The following is a 20,070-nucleotide window of genomic DNA, read 5'->3' on the forward strand; positions in this document are numbered from 1 at the left end:
CCCAGTGACTTCTGTGGCCCCGGATGGCTGGGAAGAAAGATGGATGATGCCGAAAGAGGCAGAGAGAGAGAACCTGGTGTGTAACTAAGCTGAAACTCATTTTCCACTGACATGAAAGATTTCAGCTCCCAGGTAATTGCCTGGAGCTGTGTGACACGGGCTCTGGGAGGTGCCAGACTATGGGGTCCAGTGGCACAACCTATCCCATAACGTCCCCCAAACATGGAATTGCAGAGTTTGAGAAATTCCATCTATTTTCAATCACGTGTATCCCTTCTTTTCACAGTTCTATTCCACTGAAGGTGTTTTCACATCCACGTGTGCACTCTGAAATGTCCTGATCTCAAGTGAAAGCTGCCAACGGATGAAAAACTACAGGACTGATGGGAATACATTTGCCTGGATTTCCAGCGAAAGGGAAAGGTTTTTTCTCAGTCCTAGCATTTTCCTAATTTTCCAGTCTCTGCACTATTTGCTGCTCTGGTTATACATTCAAATCCTGTCACAACGGCCTGTTTTTGCAGGACAAGGTTACAATACCAGTGCTCCTGGTGTCATCCTTGGATCAGCACCTTCCAGGAGAAGGTTTTCCACAAAAGGCTTTAATCAAAGTCCTCCACAGAGCCCAGTGATTGACCTGCAGGCACGGAGACCCAGCGGGTGTTGAGGCAGCAACCTTGTGATTGCTGCAATTCGCCCTCAGTAAATAACAGATGGAAGAGTCATGGAACGCAGCTTGTGTTGTTTGTTTTGCTGGTGCATTTTGAGAAAGACGGGCAACAACCAAGCTGTCCCCCAAGTCCTAGGAAATCCTTGGGTTTCCTGATGCCATGCTCAGCTGCAGTTCTGTTGGCTGTAGAGGCAGACTCTGTGCCATTAAAATATTGATGACTACCTAAAATACTGTCCAGGTGAAATAAAAGGCAGAAGACTCTTCCTCTTTTAATTTCTGTTTGTTTGTTGTTTTTTTTTTTTTTTTATCTTAGCAAGCCATGTCTGGTGAGCTCAGTTAAATCTCACCCTGTGTTATTTTCCTTCCCTGTTTTAGTCTCCTCTATTTGCCACCAGAAAGCTAATTTTGCACCCAAGCATTTGCAGAACCTTAGCCCTGAACCTGCTTTGCTCATTAAAGCCCTCATCAGGAAAACTCTGCAGCTTGATGGACCTGGTAAACCATGGAGAGAAAAGCCCAACTCTCATTGCCAAACTTGCTGCATGCACAACCTAAGCATGTGTGCTAGCCTGCCGTGCTGTACCTCGCCCTAGGTTGGAAACAAACTCCCCAGCCTTGGGAAAGTCTCCCACTATATATACATATTAAAAAAAAAAAAGAAAGACCAAAAGTCTGTGCTCTTATCTAGTGCAATTTATCCCTCACTGGAAAACATTATCTGCTGTTTTCTTGCTGTCTGTTGAAACAGGTGTGACTGCACGTACCTTATAATGTGACTCTGTCTCCTCTTCCTGAGTAGAACTGGAGGGAGATGGTGTAGCAGACTTACTTCCCGGGGGTGATGGGGAACCGTGGGTAACACCGCTCCGCATCCCCATCTGAGAAATCAGCTGTGACTGGCTGAGAGCGCTCATGGGGCCGGCTAACATCCCGGGGCGATTGATCAGGGGCACTTGACGGTTGGACTCATAGGACGTGGCATCTGAGTGGACCATCTCCTGGATCTGAGTTAGGAGAATATCACTTTGTAATTAAAAAATGTATTCATTTATTTCTTATACTGTCAAATCACTTTAAGACAAACGCTTATTGACCGATTTAAAATTATTCTACACAGATGGTAAAGTCTTCCTCGTGCCCCCTTCCAAAGAAGCCAAGAGCAAGAACTTGAGTACTGTGCACCCAGGGCTCTGCTCCTGCCATCGCCCTGCCCATGGGGACTACACAGAGGTGCTAAATCGTCTTTGTACATAGGTCTGCATGTCCAGGAGGTGCCCCTGCCTGCCTCAGGGACCAGTGGTGTCTGGCACCTACCAGGGGTCTGAAAGAAAAGTTCTGAAATGACCGATTTTTGGCCAAATCACGGGGAGAAGGGAGGGTGTTGCAATGTCCTGGGCACTTCTGGCGGCAAGCCTTGCTGCTGCGCACATGAAGCCATCACTGAGCACCGGCATGTGCTGTGCCAGGGTATTTGGGGCCCATGGGTGACAGTCCAGCCCTGGGACATCAGTGATGCAGGGTTACAGGCTGTGGATCTCAAACACACTCTTTCTGAGCAATACTTGGTGTTGGCATCTAGTAACTGCACAGGTGAAAAAGCATCTGCTGCTCTGAGTTTATGAAGGTCCCACAACGAACCCTCCTGCATCCTCTGTACAGCTGTTGGGCTGCTAGGGCTCCTGGGGTTAAACCGAGAGGTAGTAAGCACAAGGAAGCCCCAGGTCCCCACTCCCACCATGTCAGTCTGCCCAAAGCTGTGACACGACCATCAAGCCAGAGGTTTGTAGTCTCCAAGCCCCAGAAGCCCTGAGTACCACAACATGCCCTGAGATGGACCCCAACTCAGGGGAGCAAGCTCTGCTGGTGGCCACCATCTCACTACAACTTCTCCTGGAGATGATTCTTCCAATTTTAAATATTGCAATCGGTTCCAGTCCCACTCAAAACGAATGTAGTGGGAAAAAAGGTTCCAGACAATGGCAAAGAAAAGGAACTAGAACTGATGTATGTGCGTGCACACGGGTAGATAAGAGATGAAGGAGGAGGCTACGTAATAGAGTTGTCCCCACAAACAAAGAGTTTCCTAATACCTGTTTATCTGTTCTCATAACGTGAGAGCTAGGGGACATCTGATGGGACTGAAAGGCGACTAATCACACCTGGCTGCAGGGACACACGGACGTGGCACAGGCCGCTGGCTCAAGTGCTGCCTCCTGAGGCTGCTGAGCCTCATGCTCTTGAAAGATTTGAGAGAAAAATGGAACATATATATATGGCTAATAAAAGATGTCGAATGCTACATTAGACAAAATAAAAGTATCTTGCGGAGCGTATAGCCCCCCGTGTCATGGCATAAACCAAAGTTCAAGCAGTTGGGTCAGGTGGGAGCAGCTACAACCCCCTGTCCTGGCCAAGGAGGGAAGATGAGAGGAGATGGGGACAAACCCAGCCACGTTGTAGATGCATGGAAGGTTTTGGGGCTGCCCTGCTGTCTGCTGAGCCAAGATCCCATTTCCAGTTTGCACCATTTTCCCCGAAAACCCCACTTTCACCCCAGGACCCACCCCTGCCCGGCCACCCCCCCCAGCAGCAGGTCCCCGCAGGCAGAGTCAAGCTGCCCCCTGCCCCACAGCCTCATCCAGCCATGAAGGAAGCCAGCAGGAGGGAGAGCAAACCCTGCCTGAAACGTTGTCCAGACCTTTTCCCTTTTATATTAATCTGATTAATGTTAACATGAGTTTAAAGACTCAGGCTTTATTTATTAACAACCTTCATTTCCGATAAGCCCGCTGAGGTGCAATCTCTCATTACCAGGGGAGGCTTGCCAACTCCATTAGCAGCACATACAGAAAGAAACCCAGGGAAGACCTGCAAGGGCTCAGTAGGCTTCCGAGGAAATAAATCCAAACGCAAACCCAGATTTACTGTTGCAGGTCAGGAATCAAGAGCTTTACACAACACCCGACAGCATGTTCTGCTCTCTTTCAGATTCTCCATCAGTAGAGGAGTGTGTGTCAGGGGAACAGATTTTCCTAGATCTGCCCTTTTTCTGTATTAATTATGAAGTGCAGGGATTGAACTCGCAAGAAGAAAATAGCGTCTTGCATTTCAACAGCGTGAGGAGGCTGACCGAGGCTGACTTAGGGGCCACACAGAATTGCTGTCCTCAGCTTTGGTGGTTGCAAGGGAACACCAGCTTACAGAGGCAGCAGGGCTGGCTTTGCTGTGTTGCGAAGCCGAGGAAACTCACTGCTGCTTGAACTAAGGCAAGTTTTGTGTGCCCTTAAACCCTGCCTTATTGCAGAGGTCTGGCCCCTCCTTGCCATGGGCTGCTGCATGGGAAATCCTGGCCAAAAAGACACTGAGGATGTGCATGCTGCAGCCAAGCAAGATGGGGATGGACAATGGGCTTGGGCAGCACAGGAGGCATCCCGGGGGCAATTTTTGCATTTGCAGTTGAATTTGAAAACATGATGGGAACGGTCAGGGGTGAGACAGGCAGTGACGGGGAGCCTGCAAGGTGGGGGGACAGGTCAGCACCCATCTGCTGCACGAGCGGCAGTGAAAAAGGTACATTTGTCTGGATTTTGTCAGTTTAATCCAGACCTTTCATGTTGGAGAAGATCTGCCAGCTGCTAAGGAAAAGAATAATTTATTGTCCTTATTTTAAATTTAAATGAAGAAAAAGTTTAGAAGATGGGTGTTCTAGAAATGGGGAAGGCTATGAAACGTGGCTTAAAAATTTTTAAAATTTAAAGTAGCTCATTCACATTTACAGCCATGGCAGTCTCCTGGGTAAATACTGTATTAAGACAATCTTTTTGAAACTTTTATTATGTGGCCAATAGACCACAACAGCTCCGTTTATCCATTAAATATGTAATCATACACTTTTTCTTTACAGTGCATGTTATTTATGCATCAGAGCAGAACAAGTCCAGGAGTGCAATTATGGATATGGGACACGTGCTGCAAATGCTTATGAAAATTTGCAGGAAAAAACAGAAACCTGAGCCCTGGCTCAGAGAATCCATGCACAAGCCTCCTGCCGACAGCAACCCAACCACAGCCCTCTCTTAAAAAGTGGAGACACTGCATTCTTCCTGGGACATCCCCCTCCCCAGGATATCTTAGCCCAGAGGCCTCCTCCCAGGCAGATGCCTATTTCTTTACGTCATTAAAAACTGGTGGTTTCACTTAATACCTTTGCTGAATATTGCTGGTTCTGATCCCATCTCCCAGTCTCCCACATCTCCACCGCTTCTTCCCCTGGCCAGGAGGTTTTGCAGAAGGACATGTACAACTACGCTCCTCGCACGCAGCCTGCTGACTGTCATCTGGAGGGGCAGGATCTGGCCCCACCATTTGCCTCTCACTAAATTTCTCTCCACTTTCTTTTTTTTTTTTTTTTTTTTTAAAAAAAGCAGTTTTGGAAGCAATACGCCAGGCTGCCACATCCCCATAGCCCCTGCCCATGGCTCCCAAAGTCCTCAGGACTGGAGATGCTGAGTGGTGGAAGAGCCATTTGTATTCTCCAGATGTAAAATGTTTGGGGTGAAAATGAAGGCAAGTGGCTCACGTGCAGCCCCAGCGCTGCTTCTGTGGGCGATGAGGGCCTTCGCTTAAGCTGGGCAAAGTGTTAGTCCTGCTTTCCTCTGCGAGACCCTGCAGACACTGAGCTACATCAGGGGCCTCAGTCGTCCACCCAAAGCAGATGATATCCCCTCCAAGAAAGACCCAAGGAAAGAGAGACCCAGGAGCAGGACTCAGAGATGCTCCAATGCTGCAGCAAATGGCCTAATTAGGCACGTAAATGATGAATGAAATTGTGATGATGGCAAAACAAAGTGAAAGAAGGTAACAAATGCAACGTTCCCTCTGTGAAAGCAAACCACCCCAGCACACTGGTCCTGTGGGTTGCAACCCCTCACTGGGGCTGCACCTGTGCCCTTCCCCTCCACAAAGCATTCAGTATCCCCGCAGAGCCTGACGGAAGCACGCACGTAATTAAATAACCGCCCTGCAAACGTGATTAGCTCCGTCACCACGAGGAGTGGCTCCGAGAGCCAGGTGAGATCCTGCCTCTGTCCCAGGCATTCCGCACAGCAAGCTCACCGCAAGGTGCTGCAAAAGGCTCGGGACGTGTCTGCAGCCTCCGCCGAAAAGATGCTCTGCATCTCAGAGGAAACATGAGTGAAATGTGATGTAGTCATAGCTAAAGTAATTAAGTGCATCTTACTTAGCAGATTCCCAAAGGCTGTGCTAACTCAAAGACAGCTTCTTTTTTTTCACAATATTTCAAAATTTTTTAATGAATATGCATATCAGGCCTATAAACACTCCAGCTAATCCTAAGGAGGAGAGAAAAACAGGCTGACAAACGGCACATGCTCTGCGCTCCTTGTTTCTGGGGAGAAGGGTAATCCAGCATAAGTGACAAAACACCGTGAGCAACAGCCTGGCTGGGGACCTGGGCACTCTGCTAGCAAAGATAATATTTTGAAATCTATCAAGCTGAGTTTCAACTTAACTGACCCCCGAAATTCATGTGTAGAAGGCAGTTCTTTCCAGCAATAAGGGCTACAGCACTAGCCAGCAGGCGTGGGGCTCAGGTCCCAGGCTCAGGCACGACAGTTGCTGCCATTGAACATACTGTCCTGCAAAATCCTCATTCCCAACCGAAGCCTTGAGGCAGGTCCCACCCCCATAACCACCTTCTGCCTTTGCTTCGCATGGGATTTTTCTCCTCCTCCTCCTCCTCCCACTTTCCTTTGTCTCAGCCACGCCTTGAAGATGTCACCATGTTTTGGTGGCCGAAGTACAAATTCAGAGGTTCTGTGTTATTCCCCCATGGCATGTTTTGCCCTTGCTGCATATGTGGAGCAGTGATGCTCCAAGCTTCTCCAGCCCCGCCAGCCGCCGGCTGGGCTGTGATCCCAGGCGGGATCTGTGCCGAAGCGCTTGCAGATGTTACCCAGCAGGAAAGGAAGAAATTTGGCTGGAGCTTGCCATACAGCTTTGGCTGACCCCCGCTACACCGCAGCTCCCTGAGCTAAAGTGGAGCCATGCAAAGTGGGACGTGCAAAAGACGATAGCCAAGACCAGAAGCATTGCCCCACATGCTGGGGAGATCAGCATGTGGGGACCACCAGGCTTCCCTGTGGAGAAGGACTTGGGAGTGCTGGTGGATGAAAAGCTGGACATACGCCGGCAATGTGCGCTCGCAGCCCAGAAAGCCAATCGCATCCTGGGCTTCATCAAAAGCAGCGTGGCCAGCAGGTCCAGGGAGGTGATTCTGCCCCTCTACTCCACTCTGGTGAGACCCCACCTGCAGTGCAGCGTCCAGCTCTGGGGTCCCCAGCATAAGAAGGACATGGACCTGTCCTGGAGTGAGTCCAGAGGAGGGTCATGAAGATGCTCAGGGGGCTGAAGCACCTCCCCTGTGAGGACAGGCTGAGAGAGCTGGGGTTGTTCAGCCTGGAGAAGGCTTTGGGGAGACCTTACAGAGGCCTGCCAGTGCTGAAAGGGGGCTGCAGGAAAGGTGGGGGCAATCTTTCTAGCAGGGCCTGTTGCGATAGGACAAGGGGTAATGGTTTCAAACTAAAGGAGGGCAGATTTAGACTAGCTACAAGAAAAAATTTTTTTACGATGAGGGTGGTGAAACACCAGCCCAGGCTGCCCCGAGAGATGGTAGATGCCCCATCCCTGGAAACATTCAAGGTCAGGTTGGACGGGGCTCTGAGCAACCTGATCTGGCTGAAGCTGTCCCTGCTCACTGCAGGGGGTTGGACTAAATGACCTCTAGAGGTCCCTTCCAACTCAAACCATTCTGTGATCCTATGAATGTCACCTTTCATGGGGCGAGTTCACACGGGTGGCTCAGCAGAGCTGCTGGAGCCTTCCCCAGCCGGGGTCTTCCTCCCCAGGTGAGAGGAAGAGCTATTCCAGCGGAGGCCACAAGGCTCATCGGTGGCACAGCTTTACCTCTCCTTAGGTTTGTTCCTGAGAACAAGCCATTACAATCACAATCAACCAGGGAGAGAAATTATTGGCTGAACAGCTTTGAAGCGAAGTTTTCCCAGCAGGCTTTTTCTGTATTGAAGTTTAAATGTAAACGCATCACCATAGCTGAAATGCTTAAAGATGATTTACTTAAAAAGAGAGCGAGAGCAGGAGAGAGAAAAGCTGATAAGAAAATATATCCCCAATTACCACCCCTCCTCTTCCCAATTTGTAACTGCTCCTAATAAACTTTCATGGTCTATGTAAAATGCTTTAGTGCAGTGACAAATTTCTGCTGGAATTTGAGATGTCTTGTTCAGAGTAATAGCTATCTCACACAGGTGCCCAGCTGCTATTGTAAAATCAGTAAGCATTTAATTGAAACAAATGACTATAATAATAGTACATTATCCCTGCAGGCTCATAGCCATAACAGTTTTAATTATTGAGTTAAGAGTCAAACTAATTTATCCTTTAAAGTAACAGCCACATCTTTGGTTCCACTGATCATCCTATTACGAATATGAGGGGAACAGTAGGAAAGGATTTAAAAAGGAAGCAATTTATTTTTGTAGGGGTGGGGACCATTTATCATATGGCAGAGGCTTTCTATATGCAGTGGGGTTCCCAGCCATGGTTGTCACTCCCTGGGACAAGCCTCCTGCCCAGATGCTCCTGGTCCCCAGGGGGACCAAGCACCCCCCTGCCAGCTCCTGGGGATCCGTAACCCCCTCCAGGCTGCCATGGGGTGGCTTTACTGGCACCGCAGCAGCAGCACAGGAGCCCATGGGAATGGGTGGTGCCAGCTTAGGGGGTTTGGGCACATGGAAATTTTTTGGAACTATACTGAAATTGCAGGTTTTCTTCATCAAACGGAGTGAAAAAAAGGTTTTACAGACTCAAGTTTGCAAACATGATCCAAATGAGCATCTCTGACTTCAGAGCCAGGCAGCAGAGAGAAAGAATCCTCACTCACAATTTAAAGAGTATTTCTGAGACAGACGTGCCCTAGGGCAGATTTGAAGGCGCAGCTTTCCCAGGCCCTTGGTTTCATGACCCTTCTTGCTTTTGTCCCGGTGGTTGTGACACAGGGGGTCTACAACACGGCTGTGAGCCCGCTGGGCACGGCACGGGAACTGCAGGTGGAGGGGTCAGAGCGGGACAGAGAAGGGGTGGCTGCAAGGAGGCAGCGGAGGAGGGCAGGCGCTGCCTCCTGCCCCAAACCCTCCCTGCCAGGTGTGCTTCAAAAGCTGCCCGTCAGGATGGATTCACTTGCTAAATCGCCCAACGGGTGATCCCTGCAGCAAGCCCTGTGTGCAGCCTGCGTGGCCAGCCTCTGCTGCCAGCCCCCGGAGCTCTGAATCCCATCGCTTGCCAGACTGGAGGGCTCTCACCAGATAGTCCTTCACCAAAGCACTTGAGGATCAGAATCAGACCCCTCCTGCTTTGGCCAAAGACGCAGAGAGGTCCTCTCTGCTCTCTCCAAGTTTCCCACCCTGCTCATGGTTACTCATTGCTTTTTGGATTTCTCCATCAGCTGTTGAAACCAGTCCTGGCTCCATCAAAGTTTATTTTCCATTAACCTGCGTGATTCTTAACACGATGCCATTAGTACAATATGTAGCAACCATCGCGATGGTGACATACAATGACAGAGTTATTTAGCAATTAACAGCATACAATTCAGTTCATCAGCTGTTTTCACCCAAAATCAAATCCCCTTGAAGTACACATTGAACTTCCCCATCCTTCTGCATTACCCACCAAGCGCACCCAGGTCCTTGAGCAAAAGCAATCTCACGAATAGGTTTACCTTTACCCAAGGCAGGAATAGCCCAGACTGTCTTCCCCAGCGTATTTTTCATGTGCACTACAGGGACTTTATCCCCATCTATAGCACACAGAAGTTCCGACTGGGCAGGGCCAGCTTGACTGGCAGATCCTCTAACTAGACTAACAAGGCAGCTTTTGCTAAAGGTGTTTCCCAGTTTTTGAAAGTTCCGCCCCCATTGCTCTCAGTGTAGTTTTTAGCAACCCATTGTATCACTCAACTTTCCTGGAGGCTGGTGCATGACAGGGGATGTGATATACCCACTCAATGCCATGTTCTTTGCCCCAAGTGTCTACCCACCCCAAAGCATAGCTGTTCCCCGCATCTCACGTCCCTTTTTCAGAGCCACCATCTCTAAGGAGAAGAGTCTTCAAAGATTTTTTTTGCTCCTGCGGGTAGGACAGTATTGGTTCTCCAAACAGGTATTTATTATTGGTCATCGGTTTACCAGGCCATGCTAGAAGCTCTGCATCTCTATCTTCTGCCACTTCCCTGCTCCCTGCATCACCTACAAACTTCATTGGCAATTATTTAATGCTTTCTTTGGTAAAAATATGACAAACCCCAGGAAGACAGAGTGACAAGCGGATCCACCAAACTTGTGTAACACTGATTTTGTATTGTTCAACTTTCTCAATATCCTTTGTGCTTCCAAGTCAAATGTCTTGCAGATGTCTAAGTGTATTATGTTAACACTGTTACCCTTATCACCCAAACCTGTAATCTCATCAAAAAAGATATCAAGTTAGTTTGACAAGATTTGTTTTCCATCAGCCTATGTTGATTGGCATTAATTATATTACCTTCCCTTAATTCTTTATTAATTGAGGCCTGGATCTGCCACTCCATTATTTTGCTGAGGATTGATGACAGACTGACAGGTCTGTAATTACCTGGGCTGTTCTGTTTCCCTTTTTAAATATTTGCACATTAGCTCTTTTCTAGTCCTCCAGAGCCTCCCCAATATTCCAAGAATTACTAAATACATTAGCAGTACCGAGAGCTCCTCAGTCAGTTATTTCAAGCCATGTGCAGACAAGCTAGCTCAGCCTGACGACTTAAAACAGGATTTGAGCAGACATATATGAGAAAAGAAAGTTTTACAGTCTGCTTTAAACGCTGCGTAATTTGAAATCCCGACCTTCCTAATTGATATTGGCAGTTTCAAATGCAATGTTTTCAAACATGAAGCTTCACCATAAAGCCATACAGCTGACCCCAGACAGGGCTCCCAGGGCTTCTCCCAGTTGTGTTTATCCCTGTCTCCTCACTTGGGGAGTTTTTTTTTTGATGTGCTTCTGTTACTACATAAATTGCTCCATGTCTTTTCCAGCCTTGACCACCTCTGCATGTTTTTTCCCCTCGAAGAGAAGTTCCCTGCAGCTTGCAGCCCCCGGGCGCCTGGCAGGCAGCGGAAGGCAGGACCGAGGTTTCGGAAAGCACCTGCCTGACAAGCTGAATTCAGCACTTTTGACAGGCTGTGATCTTGTGTTATGATATCCTGCTATTATGGGGGAAAGGATCCTCCAAACACAATTAACACTTCATCACGAAGATAAAGCACTGTAACTTCTGGGTGAGAACGGCAGTGTGAAACAGGATAGAGCCTGCTTGGCAAACAGGAAATATTTCTCACTAATATTCTCATTGCTCCAGGCGCTGGAAGGGCACGGCCAAAAGGAACAGTCCAACTCGGTACGGCATGAACTGAATCTTGTTACTTTCCTATGATACAACCCCGCACCATGGTCATCTGACATTAAGATCATTATTGTGGACTTGTACAGCAGAGATGTCCACAAGGGTCCCAAATCCAGTAACTAGCACCCTCAGGGAGTGCTGAGCAGGTAGGAGTCCTGCTTCAATTGTGCTTCCCTCTCTCGAGTTATTGGAGTTATTACACAGATTGCAAAAAGTTATGGTTTTAGAGCATCTCGAGATGTTAAAAGACAAGCTAGCTGGACCTCCAGACCTGTCCTCCATCTCAGCACAGCTGCAGACCTGCACCCTTAGCTGGGATGTTGCTTCTTAAGGAGAAGACCAAAGTATTGTAACGTCTTGGCCCTTCCTGAGTCCTGAATCCCACCAGCTGTGTGATGATGGAGAAACAACACAGCTGAGAAGGGGACCTGGACTGCACATGGGCCGTTTCCTACAGCTGACCTCCTGCAGCCCCGCAGCCCTGCCTCGCCTGCTGTGATGGAGGCACTCGACCCCCTTAACCAACCTTGCAGTAGTTTGGTGCAGGCTCCAAAGGAGGTGAAGGCATGAGCTGTAGCTGGGCCAAGAACTCCTCTTGGAAACCCACAAAGAAACAGAGTGACCCAGTGAACATCGATGCATATGAGCTTGCACCACCGATCACGCAATTAACACACGAACAGCGGGTGGTTTTTCCAAGACTCATTCACCAAGGAACAAAGAAAATTGTGGGTACAAGGAGTCTTGTGCATACCTTTCCCCCTGTGTGCAATTTGACTATGAGCCGACCACTTTATCCCATAAATATGACAGTCTAAGTGAGCTGCCTCCGAGCTCTCCCTGCTAGGCAGTGTGGCTGCATGGTGGTGATCTCCCCTTGAGCTGGGATGCTTCTCAAGGTTCCTCCTCGAGGCAAAGAGACCTTTTACTAATGACAGATCTTTGGATGATCCTAATCCGAGTTCTCTCTAAATTGCAACTGGACGGCATGCCAGGCGACTCTCCCCTTGAGCAAGGATGCCTCTCAAGGCTTGAGATTCCTCACATGAAGCTAAGAGATCCTTCTTTACCCATGGCAGAGAGACCTCATCCTCAGTAAGGGACTGATAGCACGCTCAATTAATACTAACGAAATCCATGTAGTTAATCCATTAGACAGAAAACTGTTGACCAAGTCTGGGACTAAGTCCGGATCTAGCTGCACCGAGACTCCTCTCTGAGAAGGAGTTTAGAAAGCAAGGGGGTCCACTCTGAACCTTGCGATTCAATGGGAGATGTTCCTTACTCTTTGTGTTTCTTCCATTAGGCATAAACCGTTGTCCAAGTCTGAGACTAAGTTTGGACCTACCCGCACCTAAGCTCCATCAGGAGTTTAGAAAGCAAGTGGATCCACTCTGAACCTCATGACACAATGGGAGGGTCTCCCTTACTCTTTTGTGTCTCCAGTCTCTGCATAAATCATTTCAGCTCGATTCTAACTTGATTTTCCTTTGCATGTTTCTTCCGTGTAGTAAGTAATAGAGTGAACCTTGCCATCAGACTTTGTTAAGTCACGCTTTTACAAATTCCTATTAAAATCACTTTTGCTAATACCTTTGACAGTGGTTCTTTAGGTGATCTGAATCACGCATCTGCGACACCTGCACTGTGGAGACCCCAGGGCTGACCTTGGCTTCCTTCATGCTCCTGAGCTGCCTCATCACCAGTGGACAGGTGACACCGCCCCGCACACCAGTGTCACACAGTGTCCCTCTGACTTGAGGGAGGGATAAACCCTGCTGCTTGCATTGGAGGTGCTTTGGAAAAACTCGATGGGATGGACATGGCACAAGAACTGCAGAAGCAAGCGAGACTGGTGGCAGGACTGCTCCCAGGCACAAGGAGCTCAGACTTCTCTCCTCCCATAAGCCACGGTTCCTCCAAGGTGGGTTCCCACCCGTCCTGCTCCCTTCACTGCAGGGCGATGTGCTGCCGTGGGCACTCACCAGGCAGCAGGTCTAAACCATCCACCCCCAAATGATCCCTCGCTGCTTGCTAGAGCCAGGCACCACGATGTGACAACGCTACACAAAACAGCTTAATTCCCCTCCACTGACTTTTTTACAGTGATTTTGCCTCTTCACCAGGAGCAGCATTGAGTCTTAGAAGAGGGCAATGCACGAACCAAAGCAACTGTTCTGACTATTCCCATTGGGAGCAGGGGAGGGCCAGTATGTGTTCCTCTCCAAACTCACTCTCCCAAGGTCAGGGATGAGCAAAATGGTCCAGCAAAATGCAAGAAAAATCCTGGCCCGTGCATCTGTCTGGAGGAGGAGCGACTGCCCCCAGCCACTGGGAAGCAGCCAGGTCGTGTGTGCGCTCTCAGTGTTCCTGCAACTCTCAGCTGGAGAAGAGTCTATAAATAACTTATTCAATAAACTTCATTTTTTTTTAAAGTACATTATTTTACAGATAAAGAACAAGCCTGATAATTCAGTGAACATGTTTGCAAATAATCTATTCCATTAATTTCCAGCATGTTTTCTGAATACATTATTTAGTGATTTTGTAAAAACCATTTGTAGATGAAGGCAATTGCTGCTCACCCAGGCATAACACCATCACGTCCCAAGAGCTGGGGACAGAATTCCCCTGTAACGGACAGTGGGAGGTAATTAAATAGCACCAGACCTTGAGACCCCCCGCCAAGCCATGAAGGGTATAAAACTCAATAAAATTGTCACATCCTCTTTGCATGTGCTGGCAAGAGGAGGAAAGCTGGTGACAACCAGCTACATAGGGGAAAAGAAGCAAAGGGGGTAAATGAGAAAACTTGCAGGTGTGCAGGTGTAGGGACCAAGGGGGCAGAGATGGTCCTGGGAGCGGGGAAGAGTCCACACTGGCCCTGAAGTCCACCCAGAATGATTTTCTACTCCAGATTTCTGTCTCCATGCTTGAGACGAATGGAGGAGCAGATAAACTGTCTTGGGGAGTATTTTTGTTGCATTATATGGGTCTAATGGTGAGGCAAAGCTGTCCCCATGGGAAGCAACGGGAAAAATCTTTTCATCATCAGACCTGTTTATGGATCAGATTTTCTTTATTTTGGCTTTCACTTTTAAATCCCAAAGATACTGGTGAGGAGATGGATTCAGAAGCTGGTGTTAAAACTCTCTACGAAAATAAGTGTCTCTATAGTGGGACTGGCTGCATGCTTCCCAGGGCTGGGATGAGAGACCACATGCTATGTGGTGCTACAGGTGGTCCCTGGCCACACTTCCGAGGTCCCCTCTGAACGTGGATCCGCTCCTAAGCTGTGCACTCCAGGGGACCATCACCTGCCCAGTAAAGCCATCCCATAGGTCAAAGACAGGATTTGAGACACGCAAATAGATTCCTGAAAAGCAGTGATCTGGTTTCATGCAAATAATCCTAGGGATAAAAAAAAGGGAAAGCTGGAAAATACTAGAGATGGAAAGTTTTTCACTTCACATCTCCAGCTCCACAGAGATTCCTTGGGGGAGTTTGCTTTTCCTATGGGTTTACCAGGTCCTTGACATTATTACATGTTTAACATCTTGAGTTACAGTTCAGCCTCCTTTTCACAGGGTTCTGAACCGCTGGGATGGACAGAAGTCCTCCTCCATGGGCTGTGCTCCTGCAAACACTTTGTCACTCCCAGCACTCCCAACAAGCCAGCAGGGCCCACCAGAAAGCAGGAATTCAATTTACCAGAAAGTGCAACAGATTTGACATCTACTTCCATTCCCTACGCCACAGAGGACAATGCCAAAACCCAAAAACGAAAAAATGAGCAAAATGAAAAAACCAAGGAAAATGAGTAACAGAGGGAGGCATTCTACAGTCGGAAGCCAGCACCCTGGTGGGAAGCACTGGGGGAGGCTGGAAGGATGAAAACTCAGGTCTGCCTGGTTTGGGGGAAGGACGGAGAGCTTCTGCATCGCATCTGTCCCAGCCAAGGCCCTACAGAAGCTGCTGTCCCTTGCAAGCTCTGCTGCTTTGCAGCCCCTGATGGGGCTCAGGATAGCTGAGGGCTCTTGGTGGATACGACAAAAAGCTGCTAGAGGACTGGAGACGGGTAATTTCATTTTTGTTATCTTGCCTGCCCAATGGGACAACAATGTGGACAGAGCTGAAGCGTGCTCTGTCGTGTGTCCTTGCCAAGGCAGGATCACACTGAGCCCTTCCCCATCCTGCTGACAAGGGAGAGCACTCTGGGGGACCCCCCAGCTACATGGCGCTGCATTGCTCAGCGACAGCACGTGGAACTGAGCCTGTCCCCAGCCTGGAAAGAGGGGCAAGAAGCTTCACTTTGGATGGAGAAGATGTTGGGCAATGTGGGAACTGTGTAAGTCCTGGTGTTTGCTTCTCAGGGTAGTTGGGAGATAAAAATTAACTTTGGCAAGAGCACCTCCAGCTCCTACGGGACTTCCCACAACCAGCTCACCTACCACTGTACACCACCCTCCCTCCCACAGGCTGGACCTGCAGCCACATTGGCCCCATCATCTCCCACAGTATTTACTGGCCTCTCCCTGTGAGCTCCTGCAGCTTATTGAAGCCTTTCTGCACAGTCCGGTTCACTTTGGTTTATGTCTCTCCTGGCTCTTCTCAGACATTTTAGATATTGCATTCACATAAAGCAATAGACTCAAAAGTAATGACAGACCTCCAAGTTTTATTGCATGGAGCATTAAAAAAGAAGAAGGAGGAAAAAGGAATTAATTTTAGAACACAACAGGAAAATGGGAAGACTACATAGAAGAATCATCCCTGTGGGATTAAACTCTGTGAATGAATTTTAAAAGCTTTTTTTTTTGATTGCAAAGTTTAACAGCCCACTCTTCATGTACCACAAGAAATGCCTGCAGTATTAGAAAGAGTTTAGTTCCCCAGTGTTGATAACACATCTGCACATGTGCTGCCCCCTTTTTGTCCCCCATCTCAGTATCCCTCTGCGGCCAGATATTGCTGGGATTATTGTGTTAGTTTGTGGTTTCATAAGAGTCTCCTATTACCAGGAACAAAGGCATCCAGGGAAGAAAGATGGCTCTGTGGCCGAATATTCATTGGGAAACTATCTGAGTTTCAAAACCCAGCTCTGCCAGAGCAACCTGAGACAGGGAACCGAATCTCCTGCACACTGGTATCCTGCCAGCAAAATTATGACCACGGCATTTACCTGCTCTGCACAGGGGAATCTCTGAGACCTGCAAGGTATGCGACGACCTTGCTGCATCACGTAAACTGTTAACAGAAAGCACAGTTTATCTTCTCATCTTTAATTATAGCAAATGCTGAACACTTTAAAAATAGGTGCAAAAAGCTCAAATGACTGTATGTACACAACTAATTGCAGGAGGGAACACAGAAGAGAAACTCGAGCCACAAAAGCCAGATGCTGTAACTTCTGTTCTGACTCCCGACAACGACAAACCCTTCTCATTTCTTAACTAGCCAATATAACTGCAGATGTTATTCCAACACAAATTACAGACATGCAAAAGCCTACACAAATGCAGAATTAAACCCAAACAACTTTAGGAAGCGCTTACTTAGGTTCCAACAGCAACACTAACCTGAGCTTCTGCACTGCTTGCATTGTGCAATACAGTTTATTAGATTAGCTGCAGTGCATTACAGAGGACCGCTGAAAGAATATTCAGTCCAGCAGCATCTCTGTCCTCTTGGGCTTCCTCATGATGGATAAAAAACACCTCAGAGATTCATTTATTTCCTTCTAACATCAAGACACTCAGTTCCTGGAGGTGAAATATGCCATATTAAATGAGGCTCGGGTCTGCCCAAGACTGGATTGCCACAATAACAAGTGTTCCTACTGCCAGTCTTTATTTAATCCAGGTAACAGCAGGGATTCAGACCATCAAAATCACTTCCTTCCCTCCCCAAACGTATAACCCCAAGTGGAAAACCAAAAGTAACGCATAACCCCATTAAAGGCTTGATTTTTTCCACTGGGATTACATGCTGGCGTTGGGGAGCTTGATCAATTGAGTCTTGAGGTTCAATCAATAAGTGTCAACGACAACATACTGCATCACAGCGATGCTATCCATTTATCAACTTAAATAACTCCAGTCACCCAAAAGACAGAGGCACTAAACCAGCAATTAAGGTCTTAGGGGAAGTCTGAACGGTGCTTCTGCCGTGGCTCCCGGGACAGCCCTAGGTTTTCGGTGCTCCCAAGGTAGCCAAAAGAGCTTCCACCTCAGTATCAGGCACATTACCCCCTGTGCCAAGCTGTTGATTTGATAGATATGGCAGGACTCAAAGGCAATGGAAAACATTTCAATTAGGCTCTTTAAAAAAGTGATCACTATTTTGTCTTACACATCGTGTCACCAAAACATTTTGGATGGCGTGCCATGCTCGGTGCCGCATTTGCATTTCCATCTGATCAGACATCAAGGACACATGCCAAGCGAATGTTTACATTCCAGATCAAATCGCATATCCCAGAGATCTCATTAACCTGCTGACCTGGAATTAAACAAAACCACCTGGAAAGGAAGCGCTTTCCTCCCCAACGCGCACCAAAAGACACCTTCGGAGTTTCCCAGCCAAGCTTTGAGCATGGGCGGCTTCACGTAGGTGTAAGGATCTGCGTTCCCTGGCATACTTCCCGAGTTTTTTCTGTCCAGCGAGTTTCAGCACAAGTGCTCAGGTTCCTCAAGAGCTACGGCTGTCTCTATACGTACGAACGGGCTTTACAGCCCAACAGCACAGCGAAGACGGTAGGTGAGGGGAAGCAGGTGGAGGGGAAAGCACAAACAATAACACCCCTCTCAAGGGCTTCGCACCTCCACAGGGATGAGGAGCTCAGCTCTCCCAGCTGCTGAGGCCATTGCTATCCCCTTTTTACCACCGGCAGCCGCAGGGGGTAAAGCCATGCTGACAGCACAGCCCCTGGCCCCTGTTGCCAGCGTGGCATGGGGCTTGCTGCCCTCCTCAGTGGGGCCTGTGCAGCCCCTCTTGCTATAAGCAAAGCGGCCCATCTCGCACAGAAAAGCATTCATAAACATGCCAAATAGAGAAAAAACGATGTCTGTCCTGCTCTAAAAAAATGCAGCAATCTCAGCTCAAACTTTGGGGTTTAGGCTGTTATTTACGCGCATCCTCGTTTTTTAAACAAAACCTTAAAGCTGCTTATAGGAGATGACTGCCAAAAACTTTTATCACTTTCACAGACTGTTTTCCAGGAACAGACAATATTTCCCAAGTAGCCATAAGTGTATCAAAGAGGATGCACCACAGCAGATAAGACTAGGGCAAAGCTACAGCAGGATTCTGGGATCCTGACTTGTAGGAAGGGATTTGATCTCACTTGTCTCAGCTTCCCCAGCTGGAAATGAAAAAAAAAGCAATTATTCCAGACCTGAGACAGGCAGATACAAACGCTGTGTCACGATGGATGAGATTTGCAAAGATTGGGCTGTTTCACACTTGCAATTACCTGTTCCTGAGATGCAAAAAGATGAAGAAGAGACAAATATATTATCTGGGAAGAAAGGGTTACTTTTCAATCGAAAATTAATGCATTGAATTCTGAATTAACATGTGGGATAATTAAAACCATCTTTCCAATGAATTTATTATAGGATATACAAAGCTAATTATAAATTCTCTGTTGCTTAATCCCTTGCAGTTTGCTAATGCAGCGTTGAAATCTCTTTGGCCACACTTGTTTAAATTATTCATTAGACACAGCAACAGTTGTGAACTGTAATTTAAATTGGCATTTCATGAATATTCAATTAATACAATAAACACTGGAATGTTTTACTGCACACTGCTCGATAGTTTGTGCTCGAGCTTGTGTTGACACATTTTTATTAACTCTTTATAAAGGTGTTACCTATTTATGTCACTGATTACAATGAGAATAAAAAGTCCCACTCATAAATATTTGTGTCGTTGTCTTAAGAGAGACAATGTAATTAAGCGAAGCTTCAAAACTCATAATTAATATCGGGCGCACATCCTTTCCCTCCTGTTTGCCTCTGAACATGCGGACTGGCACGCTTTCAAAGCCTGGCATGTCTATCCACGCTGCGGCTTTGGCGCCGCAGCTCTCCAAACTGCCCTGGCCAAACTCCGGGGTGACACCTGTGGGGTGCCCCTGAGTGATGCTCCACCTGGCACCCCCAGCCCGCGGGGACTCTCGCCAAGCTGGCATCCTGGTCCGCCACCCGTGCCACGCTCCGCTCCCACTATGCAGAAGACAGAAATATAGAGGTAGATAGAGATGTAAATATTTACTCTCTGCTCTCAAGAATTTGGCCCACCCAAATTAGGAAATAAAACGCATCTGGAAATAAAATCCCTGTGTGTGGTAGCCTGATAGCACTCTGCAGTGAGTTACTGTCTTTTAATGGGGCATTTTTAGCAGCAGCACTAAAAAATAATTATCAAGTGGCTGTATAATTCAGTGTGGTTTTCTATTTTAAGACTGAACTTCTTCATTTAAAAGCAAGGTCCCACTCTGACAAGAGACTGTAAAAACGACATTGTGGGACTTTGCATCTGTGGCTTTTCAGCAGCACCACATAACATTGGTTTAGTTTAAAAATGACAATATTTCCCTCCCAATGCCGTCCTTGCAAACAGAGTTGGCGACGTGAGACCGAAAGTATCAGACACTCAATAGCAGAGATTCAGCGTCACACTGGGCTCTGAAGTATTCCCAGCAACGTGGTAAGACTCAGGGAAATCCCTCGTACTCAAACGCACCCCCATGTGCACTGACTTTCACCTGCACAGATTGGAGCTGCCGGGTGAGAAATAACAGCTTTTGCAGCCATTGCTTTATTTCCAGAAAAATAAGGATATTCTTTTTTTTTTT

The 20,070-nt window shown here is 47.7% G+C and overlaps 1 protein-coding gene across 1 annotated transcript in view; it reads right to left on the reverse strand.

Moving 5' to 3' along the window:
- Positions 1-20,070, reverse strand: part of TOX2 (TOX high mobility group box family member 2) — a 153,832-nt gene that overhangs the window by 23,232 nt on the left and 110,530 nt on the right. The window contains exon 4 of the mRNA XM_086474834.1: positions 1,438-1,677. Coding sequence (XP_086330960.1) covers positions 1,438-1,677 — 240 coding nt within the window. The remainder of the gene's footprint in view (positions 1-1,437; positions 1,678-20,070) is intronic.

Source organism: Leptosomus discolor, chromosome 17 (assembly GCF_034619465.1).
Source record: "Leptosomus discolor isolate bLepDis1 chromosome 17, bLepDis1.hap2, whole genome shotgun sequence".
NCBI lineage: Eukaryota > Metazoa > Chordata > Aves > Leptosomiformes > Leptosomidae > Leptosomus > Leptosomus discolor.